Below are 15274 nucleotides of genomic sequence, written 5' to 3'. Positions count from 1 at the left end.
TTACACACTGTTTAAAAATACAGTTAATCCAGTTCCTTCGCAATAGGCCATCCATACGTGCTGTCACAAGAGTTTGCTCTATAGCACAGCACTAGACTGTGCTGTGCAGTAGTATACAGGAGATGGGCTGTTGCGCAAGGACACATCCACAGAGCCATAGACGCATTGTGACGCCATGTGTTTTCATTACTGGACATGTTTCAGCTGTGAATCAAGAGTAAGCCTTTCTTTTCATTTTCAGTCGAGGTGTATGGAGGTCATACAGCGCGGTGATGCCCCCAAGTGGAAATCAGCAGCATTACAGCATCAGTCCAAGATAAAAATAGTTCAGTTTCGCTTTCCAATCGTCAGAAATGATACCGAGGTTTCCGCCTCCCATGAAACCAGCGGCCGCTGTCGTCAAGCTGCGCTTTGGTCTCACAGGTGGAAGTTAACGCAGGCAGAGCTCGGACACGATGGAGACAGAAATACTGAGAATGATCTGCGCCGGTCACGGAGCAGTCAACACTGAGGATTTAGTGTATAATCTGTTTTCCGGCGATCGTACGAAGGTGTCGGAGATCATTTCTAACCGAGAGAAATTTGCTCGGTGTTGTCCAAACGGACAGGAGAAGGTGGTGGCCAGGACCCGCCTGAGACTTTGCAGAGCCAAAGACTGCCCGGGGACGTGCAGGGGTCTGCACCTGTGTAAAAACTTCCTCTTCAGCGGATTCTGTCAGTTCACTCAGCTCAGGTAAATATACTGGACTTAAAGTAAAGAAACAGAGCTTATTTAGGGAGTGTCTGAGTCTTCGAAGTTAAACGGATGCTAGCTCTACCCAGCTGTACATCAAACCTATTATTGGGCTAATCCTGCTAAAACATTTTTCCCAAAACGCTGAACTTGACTTTCATATAATTCTATGTCCATGAGCTATCAGGCTGTCTTTTGACTTGCAAACGGACTTTCTACCAGAAAGATAACCCATGACGTACATGACAGCTTTTTTTTGTTGTTGTTGTCATTATTGTTTTGGGGTTTTTTTCTTTTTTCTTTTACTGAGTACTTACCGTCCTGACTCAGCTGTGTGGATTCTGTTATAACAGGAGGGGCTGCAGCTTCTCCCATGAGCTGACGTCTGATCATAACCAAAGACTTCTGAGGGAGCATGAGCTGGAGAGCCTGAGCCGAGAAGAGCTGTGCACCCTGCTGCTGCAGAGTGACTACACAGTTCTTCCTGATGTAAGTCTAACAACACACAGCATGAACCAGACGAGTCAGTCTAGTTTGCATTCCTACGACACAATGCCACACCCGTTGTTTCCACTAACATGTTACTTTTGTTTTTTAAATGAATTGAAAGTGTTTTTCTTTAAAAATGTTTTGTTTGGTTTTTTTGAAAAATGTAGCTATTGATAACAATGTTGAACATTATTACACAGGAAAAAACAACTACACGTAAAATAATTACACCATTGACGCCTCTGCCTTTCTAAACGGAGGGACAGCAACTGTGTGTGTAAATGTAAGCGTGTAAAAACTGCAGATAGTCAGATTAACAGTAACAGTATTTTGTCTCTATCCGCCATTGTAGACATTCATCTCATGTAAACAATAACGTGGCGCACAGCGTGACATGACAAAAGGCACATACGTTTGACGCTTCGTGATGAATTTCGTTTTCTTGTAAAACGAAGGGGGGGCTAGCAAAAAAAAAGTTTGGGAACCACTGTGTTAAATGAAAGTTCTTTAAATGCCTGCATTTTATTTAATGGCCAGCAGGGGGAGATTCAAATGGTTGCATCTCCCTTGAATTTACCTGTTTTTTAGAAGTTTATGACAAAATGACCTAAACTGATTCAAATCAAGCTTGTGCTGTCAGTCGTTTATCGTGTTTCCTGTCTTACTTATTTATACAGCTTATACGTACAGTGCCTTTTTAAAGTCAAAACAAACAACAACAAATCAAACGGGAATGTCAGACGGCTATATCCATCGTTAATAATAGAATGTATGATTATAATCCAGGTTTGATTTACAGTCTGTGATTATAACCACCTTCGCTTTTCATCTTTTCCTCTCTCCATATCTCCAGATATGCCACGACTACAACAACGGTGTTGGACTGTTTGGCAGGTGTCAGGATGGTGATCGTTGCAAGAGGCTCCACATCTGTGAGAACTACATCAGCCGTGAGTGCAGTTGCTGGAAGAACCACGATTTTAATGCTCCACAGCCATTCAAAGCTTTGCAAGCTAGAGGCGTACCTGACACACTCTTTCAGTCCTTGAAGGCTGCTTATGCAAATAAACAGGCTTTGAGGCTGATTCGAGTCAATGACCATGGTCAACGAAGTCAGAGAGGCAGAGGGAGAGGTGGCCATCAGCTCAGCAGAGGTGGGAGAGGTACTTGGGACAACAGGGGCTTTAGGGGAAACAGAGGAAGCCACAGCAGCCGCCTGGTGCAGGATCAGGCCTGTTCACTTAGTGACATTGCTGCAAACATTGACGCCCTTGACCTGTACACCAGTGATGGACTAAATGAAAGCGATGATGAAAACTCTCCCACTAGTGACATCTCTGCCGCCACTAGCGACAACGATGCGAGCAGCGAAAATGATGTAAGCCAAAACCGGACATGGCATCCAAAAAAAGCTGCAGTGCCTTTTAGAGGGAGAGGCGGCAACAGGGGCAACCATCGGCTTTTTCAAAATACTCGTTCCTTAAGTGACATTCATGCTGCTGTCAGTGATGAAGCTGCTAAAGGCGGAGAATGGCAGAACAATAGACAAAGGCCTGTCAGAGGTAAGCAACAGCTGAAAACACTTCTGTGGGGAGATGAACTAAAACTGCTGTCTGAATGAAGCCTGTGAAATATCTCCTGTTTCTGTCAGATAAAACAGGGATCTGCATGTACTTCATTAAAGGTCACTGCAAACATCAAGGTGAGAAAGTCATGGTTAGTAAGTGTTTTAGGTCTAATGTAGTTCTTTCTTGACTTTGATCAGCTGTCTTTCTTCTTTCTTCTTAGATCAATGTTTTAAAGCTCATGACAAGATGCCGTACCGATGGCAGGTCCAAGAGGGACACCAGTGGACTGATTTGCCCGATAATGAGACAATTGAGAGAGACTACTGTGACCCCAGTAACTCATACAGGTACTTACATTTATTCTTCAACTCAGCCATCGAAATTTTAGATAAAAGTTTTGTGCGTTTCCATATTTTCTGAAGGTAAAATGCTTCAGAAAGCTTTGGTTTTAGGAGGCGCTGGCTCTCTGTGATGTTAGTATAAGTTTTTTTTTTATCATTGTAACAAACTGGATTGCAAGTTAATCTGATCGTTGTGTCGTCAGCGTTATTGTGTTCAGATTTGTCACACAGCTATGACAGACTTGCTCCACACGTGCAATGATGTAATTTACTGAGTGTCCTTGAAGGTGTAATAGTCTAGAGGCTGTTAAGCCTGTCGATCATATCAAACACCTGTGACAGAGAGTCTGTAGGAGAACATGCTTGTGGTTGGCTGAGAGTGTATGTATGGGGGTGGGAGTTATGGAGCGTGTGTGTGTGTGTGTAGGGGGGAAAAAGTAGCACAAGTTTAAGAGGAGACAGAGGGATTGTTTTCATTCTTCAGGGAGCGCTCTCTTTGTTTTGGCGTTGTCTACAGCCCACAGCAGACTGTGTTACTGTTCCTAATGAACAGCTGGTACACGGAATACCGAGCGTCTCTGTCTCCTGTTGGAGGGACGCTACAATACGGCGGTTTCAGGTGCAACGCTCTGGATAAATATTAAAATAAAATATTTGATTCTTTGCTGAATTTGTAAGTTTGCTCACTTAAAATGAAATGAACAGAATTTTATGGTAGTTTTATGTTAGTTACTTATTTTAATGGAAGCAGATAGAATATCAACACATCACAGAAAAGTTCTTTAACCTGCATGTCGCTGAGTGAAATAAGGATTTGATCTCTGACATGGCACACAGAACTCTGTCACAGGAAGCTGTGTGGAGTGTGGTGGTTGTGGTTTGGTGACCAGGTTTTTATATTTTTATGTTCAGTGTTAAACACATTGAGTTGACATGAATTTCCAACAACAGTTCAGGGAGTCAACAACAGCTTTGGGACAAGGCAGAGAAGATGAAGTTGTTTACAGATTACAAATTACAATCAATCTATTAACCTGTTAATTACCATTACTCCTGATCTCAACTGTGTATAAAGCAGAATAGATTGAAATCTTGCTGCAACCTTAAGGTCCACCTGCTTAAGTGAACATCTTTATGATTGAGAGAAGGCTTGGGAGAAAGTGTTGTGGTCAGTCAGTCAGTCTCTTTGGCCACCATGTTTGGAAGAAGAGAAATGCTGAGTATGAGCCAAAGAACACTTTCACCACAGTCAAGCGCGGAGGTGGAAACATGTTTTCAGCTGTTTTCTGCTAAGCGTTCATAATGAGTTCCCCAGAATGAAGTTCCAATGGACAGTAGGTTTGAGAATCAGGATCCAATTCTTGCAGTGAACCAGTTCCCTGTTGTCCAAATCAGCTGATTTCAGTTTGTGTGTTGGAGGAGGAAAACAGTGGCGCAGTCTATAGCCTGGATATGGACTGTCCTTTTATTCTTATTGCACAAAAAAACAGACAAGAGCGTGATGGTAAAGTGGAAACTGCATCTAAGACAGAAACAGCTGCACTATGGTGGTAACACAACTTTGGCTCTTTGCACAGAGAGCATGCTAAGACTAAGCTAGCCAAGAACCCAAAGTAATGTTAAAGCTGCAGCCCATCAGCCAGAGCCTGAACTTCAACAAGTAACAAACTGATGAGCAGTCAGGCTGCAGGCTCTCTTTCTACCTGTTCATGTTTCTAAAGTAGAATCACCATGGCGATCGCTCTTTGTGCTGGTTTTCATCTTTGCTCTGTGTTGGCAGCTTTTTGTTTACACCTAAATACTATGACAAGGATCATATGTGTGTCCTCGTGTCGTCATGATTTGTGTTGGTGTGCTGAACTGTAGCCTAAGGTTTGTACTATTATACTATTAACTGGTTATTATGACAGTGTGTTTTAGTATTTTAGGAAATGTAAAGAGTAATGTAACAAATAGTTTCCTCCCCGGTGTAATTAGGTTATGTACTGCATTATTTTAAAAAAGGGTTTTGTGTAATTTGTGTAATACATGTTTACATTTTTTGAGTAATGACCACAAAACTGATCACAAGAAAGATGGGAAATCCCTCCAACATGCACAAACATTTGACCACACAAGAGGCAATTAATTCCATGAATGTAATGTCTTTGCTATGCTGCTTAGAGATGGTGGTGACTCAAAGCAGAGCCAATGAAAACCCAAGAAGAATTGATAAGTGCTATCAATCATGGAATCGGAATCGCTAAATTCTTATCAATTCCCATCCTAAATGGACAGGGCCATGCACCGTACAATCTTGGAAGAGAACTTCCTTCCCGCAGCGTGCCCACTGAATGGAGGGATTTTCCAGCATGGCAGTGACCCAAAACATACCAAGTCAACAAAGAAGTGGCTAAAGAAGAGCAAATTAAGGTCATGGAGTTGCCTAGACAGTCTTCAGACCTGTCCCATAGAAAATCTGTGGAGGGAGCTGAAGCTTTGAGTTGTTCAGTGGAACCCAAGAACCTGAAGGGTTTAAAGAGTTTCTGTAAAAAAGGAGTGGTCTAAGATCCCTCAGTGATGTGTGCAAACGTGATGGCCAACTACAAGAAATGTCTTAATGCTGTGTTTGCAGGAAGGGTTTCTCCACCGAATATTAAGTTATGTTTAGCTTGGAGATCAAAAATCTATTTCACTCAGCGACATACAAATCAGCGCAGAAGCCCCCCCCCCATTGTTTATTCCATAACTCAGTCGTCTTAAGTCATTCTTAAATGCCAACTTTTTCAAATGACACACACCCAGTACACAGCTGGCAGTGGATCCAAAACATTTTCTTTTAGTACCTTCTTAATTGTCTGTCTGCAGTAGTACCAGCCCAGCCGTGCACTTTGACACGATGACCTGTGAACTGAAGAAGGTACGTCGGCTCACGACAGAAAACTCGGTGACTGAGCCAACCTTCATCCACACCACCGAGTGGCTTTGGTACTGGCAGGATGAGTTTGGGAGGTGGAACATGTTTGCATCCGCTGTGAGTAACTACATTATTGTTACTGTATTTAAAATTTTTATGTTGTTGAGAAAAAGACAATATTAAGACATAACTTTAACAGACCGCTGTACAAACATATAAAATACGTATCTGACTGTTTACTAAAAAGGTTGTTTGCACTCTTTAATAAACAGTGAAGACAGTCGTCTTGTTGTCACCCATTAGTTTGTCGATTGCATTTCAAAGCTTCATTTTCACTGTTGTTGTGTTTTTGTTTTACTTTTTAAAACTGAACACATTAATTTTGTCAAGATATTTTAAACAAGACTCCAAATGCATGCTAGTTTTGTGGACATGTAAATAAAAAACTCTTTACTGCTGACACATTTAACATATCAGCAAGAGTCTGTTGCTAAATCCAAAAGCTCATACTGTCACATTTATTACGTAAGAGCAGTAATAAAGTAAGTAATGGGTTCTGTTTGTTCGTCTGTTTGTTAGCAGCCCAGTGTCCACAGTTTCAACTTTCAATTTTTGTATGATGGTAGAGCAGTACAACACACTTTATTTTGTCAATACGATGCACAACATCACAATGACAACAAACCAGACTGACATCATCATGTAATATAAACATCATTACTCACTTAAATTTTAGTATAGCTCTGGCCCGTTGGAGGGAGTTACGCTCTCTGACACTCTGTTATAGTAGATTGTTTTATAGAAGCCGTATTAAAGTAAATAATTTCCCACTACCATTTAATTTTGACGTTGCAGCCATTCAGAGCTTACACTTTCTGATCTTTTTAACAAACCAAAGGTTAAAGTCTTTGCCATGAGTAACTTCACGTCTTAGGAGGAGTGTAATGGTGAAGTAGTTCCTGAATGATATTTTTGTGAAACAGTGAACAAACATGGAAAAATAGCTGCAGCAGGTCAGAGTTTTATATCCACGCTGACGGCGTGCCTCAGCATGAAGAGCAGGTGGAGCTGATCTGTGCTAACTGTGCCACTGTACATCTGTCTCAGTCACATTATGAACGCCAGTGCTATTCCTACTGCTGTAGTTAATACTACATTTAAACTGCAAAAAATGATGTACACAAAGGAGAAAGAAGTGAAGCTGGCAGACATTTACTCTTAAAATAAATTAAGATCATGATATTTCTCAGCAGTTTGAGTTACACTAGCTGTGGCCCAGCGTGCTTTTTTATTTTTTTTATTTTGGCCTTCTTTATATCCTGATTTATTTGTTTCATGGTTAATGTTTTCTTTGCTCTATTCTCTTATTTACAGCTCATCTCCTAATCTTTAATCTTTTACCTACCAAATTTATTCCTCTCATTTCAAGCAAAAGAATTCAAGCATTGACTTTTTGAGGATAAAACTGAAATAAACACCTTCATAATCTCTATTCTGAATTAAAAACCTGTTGAGATTTTTAATACTAAAATAAGCAGTCATTTACCTTTGATTTATAGGAAAGAGGAAGACTTATATGCTACCAAACAAATGAATGCACTATAGCTTTGCTTTTCTTCCATTTTCATATAAAATGTCTGCAACCTAGGATCAAATTTTTTAAACTCTTAAGGCTCCAGGTGTGGTCGTTAACACATATACCTAACATGCAAAAGATCCCTAGCTTGATACCAAAACACAAATCTAGTGTCAGGAGTTCAAAAGTCCAAAGCCATGCCAGATGGGCGCCACATAAATGAGCTTGGTGAGGAAGGACGTCCAGCATGACGACTCTGCCAAATCAAATGTTACTGTTTTCATAATTGTGGCTATGCTAACTTGGGAATATCTACCTTGAGACCTTTATAATATTACAAGCTCTTTAGACAATATTCTTTTGCTTCCCAGCTATTTATTGTTCATATGGCAATTCCTGTTTGTTATGTGTTTAAAAACCTGCTTGCCTTTCTTACTTTGCAGATTGGTGGACATGAAGCAGCAGACATCAACAGCACAAAGCTGGAGAAGTTGTTCCTGGGCAACAATAAAGACGTGCTGGAGTTTACTGCTGGTTCACACTCGTATTCACTCAGTTTCGAGGGTAAACAAAGAATATGGAAACTGTATCTGATCGCTGATTTCTGTGTTTTAAAAGTGGTGTCATAATCATTGCACAAGTTTAAACTTTTATTTATGTTTTTTTTGTTACCCGTCAGACATGATGCAGACAAACAACCTTAATGGCACGAAGACGCTTGTGTGCAGACGGCCACGGTTTGTCTCTGCTGTAGACGTCCTAACAAAGAAAGTCAGGTACGCCATCCCAAAAGCAGCCGCAGCAGAAGGTTTTCAGACCCATTTTTAAAAATTAGCCCGATGTCAGAATTATCAGTTTATTCTCTGTGGTGTTCTTACATCTGAGAAATTCATTCTAATTGGGGAGGAGAATTCATGTTCTTGTTCAGTTTACTCTTCTCATTGAGACAATCAAAGCTCTAGATATGGTTTTATATACTTTCCTTTTCCTGTATCTAGACCTTACCACAGTATTACCTTGGAGATCTACAAAGACTTTATTTGGAACAATGTCAGGCCAAAAATCACTAGTTGATGAGATCTTTGAGCACTCAAGTGGCACTGCATTAAAAATAGGACTGTTGAGCATCTCTCTCTCTCGCAACTGGTCTCAGTTCCCAGACATTTGTGGACTGTTGTTAGAGAAGAGAGGGGATGCTACACATGAACTTGTGTTTTTGTTATGATGGTACAGTTTTTCCACTTTAAACATTCGACATGTTCTCTGTGCTCTAATGTGAAACAAATCATTGCAATCCAAAAATTGCAGCCTCAGACATAAATCTGTTTTTGTTGGTAGTTTTTTGATGAATTTGCAATAATAATAATCATCATCATAATAAATTTTTAAAAAATCCAGTAAAATAATCATACTATTGTTATTATGACTTTTAATGGGGAAAATGTCGATTTTAATTTTAATTAATTTCAGTACTGACACAACTATAAATGTGTTTTTGGGTTTTAAAACGAACAATAATGAAAGCATTCCTCATTTCTGTTTGCAGAAGGCCTGTGGTTCAAAATGTTGGCCCAGTACCGGACAACTGGGACAAGAAACAGATCCCTGAAACAGGATATTCGGTACTGTGAAAACCAACAATTATAAAAAATATAATTTTTCTCCGTTGGTTTAGCTCACAGTCAAGTTTAGGTCATTTCTAAATGTAAACATCATTGAGTAATTGGTCATCTATTATTTCTTATTCTTTGCAGTGTAATTTTTAACAAAATGTGGAAGGGATAATTAGTACCAGATAGCTGAGGTCGTTTTTCACATGTATGCAGATTTTAGGAGTCAACTTTCTTTAGTACAGCTGCTGAAAACTCAATGCCTCAGTTTATTCTGATATAAGACTTTGTATTTTTAATTTTCAAAAAAGGTTACGTATTTGTGAAATGAGGTGTTTGGTAATAAAAAAAAACTTTAAAAACAATATGGTTTGAATTGAAAAAAACATTGGCAACAATGTTTTCAAAGGAAAAGACAGTCAATGATTTCAGTATTGCTAGATATCTGCTGTTTCTTTTTTCATTTCATTGTTTTTTTTGAACAACATTTGAAAAGTATTTTACATTAGCACAGCCTGATTATCTCTTTCTTCAGCCAGCAAAGATGCTGTGTTAGCTAAATGGAACATAATAAAGTATTCAGCGAAAAAGACAGATATTTCCTTCAGCACTTGGTGGAGACCAAAGCAGAGCTAAAAAAGTGTTGTTTAGAAGCCAAAGTAAAAAAAAATGTTAATAATTCTTTCTGTTTCTGTGTTTGATGGTGTTTTAAAATTGTGATTACAGCTTGTTTTTGTTCGATGTTATTGTGACTGAACATTTTCTGTATTTCAATGTTTTCTTACAGCAAATTTCCCTCCAGAGCAGCTCAAGAGAATTTAAGGAGGTTGAAGCTCTTTTCTGTAAAACCATGAGAGACTCTGATATCGTCAACATTGTGAGAATTCAGAACAAAACTCTTTGGGAGGCCTTTCAGTTGTACGTAGTGACATCCAATTAATATGCATGCATCAGCTGCTTGTTAAATTTGGCTGACAGCTTGTGTCTACGATCGATTCTAACCAGGTTATTGTATCTGTGCAGGTAGCCACCCCTGTCTGATAAAGTGACATCATCAGTTACAAAACTCATGTTGTATTAAAGTAGACTTAAAACTATTAATGGAGAAAATCAACCCAATAGGGAAATATTTAATGAAGTCATAAATGAACTGAGAAGATTTTTGTTCCTACATTTAAATTAACTGACCACTTTTTTCAACTTTTTGCCCCCTGCTGGAGATTATAAAAATATAGAGCTTTAAGGTGCCCGCAGTGGTGTTACTTTTAAAATATACTGTGGAGGAGAACACAACCATGAGAACAAAACTGCGTCTCAACATCCAAAAGAACAAATCATGAACTCACAAAACATAAAAAAAACTTAAAACACAGGCTCAAAGACACAAGACCATGATTCACAGCTTGGTTTAATTTGTTTCCTGTCTCCTTTTTCAAGGCAGAAGAATCAGATGAGGACCAAAAACCGAGGGAGAGATGTGCCTGAACTAAGACTTTTTCATGGCATCGACTCCAAATCTGTAAACACCATCTGCCACAACAACTTCGACTGCAGAACTCATGGAATGGCTTATGGCAAAGGTGAGTGGGAGAAATGTTCGTGCTGAAATAGTTATTGGTTATTCAGCATATGTTCAGCATACATTTAAAAAGCAAAAACTCCAGCCACTCTCATCTTTGTGACACCGTGAGACCTGTGAAGTTATTCTTATGGAAAACATTTCACCTCGTAATCACCTCTGCATGTTTACCAGTGTCCTTCCCCACAAATAGATTTTTTCACAATTGTACCTTTTGGTGTCTAAACACAGGTAGTTACTTTGCCCGCGATGCCAAACACTCCCACGACTTCACCGGTGACACTGATGTCAGAGCCATGTTCATCTCACGGGTGCTGGTGGGAGACTACACCAAAGGGTCCTTCGACTATTGCCAACCTCCTTCAAAAGACGGAGGGGACATAAACTTCTATGACAGCTGTGTAGATGATGTAATGGACCCCGCCATATTTGTGGTGTTTGAGAAGCACCAGATCTACCCCGAGTACCTGATACAGTACAATTAGACAGACGTGTACTGGTGAAAGAAACCAGCTACACTATTAGCTTACCAACCGAGCACAGTTTTTTTCATGTGCTGATAGTGAGACAAATGTGAGCACTTTGTGTACTCAGAGTAGAAAAGAGATATGAGAACCACTCCGTTTACCATTTAGCATTTAGCAATGTTGGTAAAAATGTGTGAATTGTCCTGGGAAATACTTGGTAAAACTAGCTTCCCAGTCAGTTGCTATTTTAGGTTTAATTCAAATGATGAAAATGCTGAATAAGCAAGTTTCTTTTGTTTGTTTCGATGCTCAAAGTTTTTCAACTTGACCAAATGCAAAGTGATTTTTAAAAGAAGACAAATTTCCACAAATCACAAACATTTCCAGTCAGTCTGTCCTCATGTGCAAAAGATGCACATAAAAACAGGTTCGCACAATCCCATTTGCTGAGGTGTTTTTTATAGAAATTACAGTTTAATTATAAAATTAAACTTTTATACAAAATGAAAGAATGACATTTTGAATCGCTAATGATCTCAGCATATATCTGTATGTATCTCCTTAATGGTGGGCCAATCGAAAGAAAAGTTTTTCAATAACATTGCAGTTATTAACATCTATTTTAAGCCATGTCTTTAAGTTTTCATATTCATCTCCCTGACAATGCGATGATGTCTCCATTTGTTGTTGTTGTGACATTCAACATACGCGAAGGAATTTTGTTATACTCAACATAAATACAGAATGAAGAATTTGACAAAGCACTACAGGCTTAGCAAAAACCGCCCATAGGACAGGTTTATGCTAGTAATATAGATATGCTGCAGCGTGCTAACCATATCGGAAGAAAAGCCTGAGTGCTTTCCTCATGATTATCTCGGGAAGTTTTATACGTCCTCCACGTTTAGTGGTTATTATGCGAAAGCATCGTACCTAAAACATATCAAATAATAAAAAAGGATAACGTTGGAGGCGATTAGAGCCTCATATTCTCGTAAGGATTTGTCCAAGACACACGACGGACTACGTGTTGGTGCCTGATGATAGCTTTGCTGTTTTAGATGACCTTTGCAATGTCAGCAGCAAGCAAGGACCAACTTCTGGGAACACGTATAGAAACAAACAGCAGCAGTGTGCGATACTCACTGTGTTCGGAAAAGCTTGAGAAAAAAGAAAGCGAAAAACATAGACCTTCTTGTCCTGCGGTCCCCAACCTTTTTTGTGCCACGGACCGGTTTAATGTCAGACAATATTTTCACGGGCCGGTGTTCTGGGAATCCATCCTACGTGACAAACCATCCTACCCGTTGTTTGTACACATGCGCACAAATAAGTGGCGAACCGTCCTACCTTTGTGAGTATGAGCGAGAAACATACTCCGATGGGCAAAGTTAAGTGACAAACCATCATGCCTACTTAAATTTGTGCTGGAATTAGGAAGTAGGATGGTTTGTCAGAACACCGGCTTTTAAGGTGTCGCGGATAAATACAAGAGAATAAAATGATACGACCAAGACAAAATATAAAAATAAACGTGAATGCACTGTGTAATTGTGTAACTTTATTAGCAGTGTCCTCCTGAAATGCGCCAACAACACTGACAATAACGTCCTCCTCTCTGCCCCTTAATGCTCACTGGTCGCTATAGTAACGCGTAAATATTTATTTCAAAATAAGACACACAACTACAACACGGGAAAAGACTCAAGGAAACCGAGTTAACGATAAAAACCATGAAAACCATAAATTTCACACCCGAGCCTCAACTCTCGCGACCCGGTACCAAACCACTCACGGACCAGCACCGGTCCATGGCCCGGGGGTTGGGGACCGCTGCTCTAGTGCAGCACAAAGGTGATTGTTGGTTGTGGTGGTTGTTAAACGTTCACTTCGCCCTGTTGTGCACAGTGCACCTCGTTTCATTTGCCAGTCTTTCTAGTTCATAGTCTGACTGTAAATGCAGAAAAACGTTGATAAAAAAATTAATTTCTGTTTGAAGATGGTTTAGATGTTACATTGTGTATATTGCCTTTCTCTTTAGCTCTTTTGCAGTCATAGCCCGCTTGGTCAGTAGTACTTGGATTAGCGGTTATATATTTATAATGATTAGAAAAAGATATAAGAAAATACAAATACACCATGCTACTAGTTTTGCTTTTTGTTATTGTTCTTGACACTATATGAGAGGGTACTTACAGCCCATTCAGGTTGCACAGTTAGTCCAGTTCCTGGACCGCTCTGTCTCCCAAGACAAGAAGGCAGGCTGTGCGTGAGGAAACCCTGAAAGGGCCATAGAAGGGCATCAACCCAGCAGCAGGACCGCTATCTGTTGCTTTATGCAAAAAGTAATAGAAGGATCACTGCCAAAGCCTTACAGAATGGCATATTTATGTGCATGTTCCCAATGAAACTGTTAGGAACAGACTCCATGAGTATAGCTGAGGTCCTGATGTCTCAAACAGCAGTCATGAGAGCTGCTGACTAACACATGGAGGTCTGTGTTACCTTCCAAGGATATGCCTCCAAAGGCTTACCCACTCCCAAAAAAGTCATACTGGATGTTTCAGCCTTCATAAAGTTTGCCGATGGCGCCTCCAGATTTTTTTTTACATGTGCTCACTGTAAACCTGTTCTATTATTAAAGCTTTTATTCTTCTGAAATGTTCTATCAAATCAGATTTTTGTGTGTGTGCATGTTGGCAATCATTCAAATAAATAATTATTTAAGAGTTATCAAGACTGTTCACGTGTGTGGTTCTTGATTATGGCCCACTGTGGTTTACGTGGCCTAAATTATAGTCTGCATCAGGACATATGATGATCTGCACTTCCTTTTGGAGTCACAGTCGCAGGATAAAAAACTGCAAAACAAAAAAACCCCTCTTTACTATATTTGTTAAAGAGCAAAAAGACGAAGGCGAACAAGCTTCAGCAATAAGCTGTGGGTTTACAAACCTTCTTTTTGCCCTCAAAAACCCTGAAAAAGATTCGGAACAAATAAAGATTACGATAATATTTACAATAACAACATTCATATTTTCCCTTCATATTCAGTTCTGCTCAGGCGTTCCAACACCTTCAGTTAATGAGGAATACTTACTTCTAACTTAGATCTTATGAGATGAATCGTCATCATAATCATCAGTTTGGAAATACTGGACACATTTTAATGATCACTATTGCTGTGATTTTTACTTTCCAACAATAATGAGTTAACACAACAAAACACAGCTAACTGCTGTTCTTGTATTTTTAAAAAGTGAGCTTGTTGGCGAGCTGAAATGTAAAGGCGGCTGTCTCTAAAGTATTTTGGGTTAACTTCTGTTTTTTAAATGTGCTATGGGCTATAAATAAAATAGACGTGACAGTCAACACATAGTGCATGTATGAGGCATATTTTTTCATTTCCAAAAAGAAATAAATAACGCAGTTCAGTTGGTTACATATTGAACTTGGAGAAGACAAAACAAGATATCGATCCTCCTGTGCTCGTATCAATCTGTTACCAGTATTAGTGTTGGTATGATACTCTGGATATTCACATTGTTCAGTCGTTCAGATGTGCCACTGGGGAATCACCACAGTTTTTCACTGTGTTCTGTGTAGCAGTTATGCAAACAAGAAGAGCAAAGATATTTTTGGACTTGTGATTGTTGTTAGTGCACAGCTGTGGAGCACAAGTCAAAAAATGCTCACACAGTGTGGCACTCAGAAAGCTGTTACAACACCAACACAAAGAGTTTTGCTACAATAACAGTCCCACAGACGACATGACTTATATTTAGGTTCACCCTCCCCACCCCAGGCAGACATGCATAAGCTATTTAAGGTCCCTACAAGCTGCAAACACACAGCCTGGCAGCTGATGGACAGTTAAGCAGCTAAAGACCCGAAAATTCACCCCAAAGGTTTAAAGGAGAGCAAAGCTGAAACAGGAGGTAATAGCTATGACTTCCTTTAGTCAGACTTTGAGCTTTCTGTTAATCAGCTCTACTGTGTTAATGTTACACTGTGT

At 39.6% G+C, this 15274-nt stretch overlaps 1 protein-coding gene across 1 annotated transcript; it reads left to right on the top strand.

The window, feature by feature from the left end:
* The first annotated feature begins 371 nt into the window (after positions 1–371).
* LOC134615795 (protein mono-ADP-ribosyltransferase PARP12-like) lies at positions 372–13958 on the top strand. The gene is made up of 12 exons (XM_063460457.1): positions 372–733; positions 1087–1222; positions 2076–2784; positions 2874–2924; positions 3011–3137; positions 5979–6144; positions 8047–8167; positions 8283–8379; positions 9150–9225; positions 10001–10131; positions 10651–10793; positions 11024–13958. Exons 1-12 carry the CDS (start codon positions 456–458, stop codon positions 11275–11277), a joined length of 2289 nt encoding a protein of 762 aa, XP_063316527.1. The 5' UTR covers positions 372–455; the 3' UTR covers positions 11278–13958.
* Positions 13959–15274: the final 1316 nt, after the last annotated feature.

The sequence above is a fragment of the Pelmatolapia mariae genome, linkage group LG17 (genome assembly GCF_036321145.2).
Source record: "Pelmatolapia mariae isolate MD_Pm_ZW linkage group LG17, Pm_UMD_F_2, whole genome shotgun sequence".
NCBI classification, from domain to species: domain Eukaryota; kingdom Metazoa; phylum Chordata; class Actinopteri; order Cichliformes; family Cichlidae; genus Pelmatolapia; species Pelmatolapia mariae.
The sequence above is the reverse complement of the archived record's forward strand: the minus strand, read 5'-3'. Positions and strand labels throughout refer to the sequence as shown.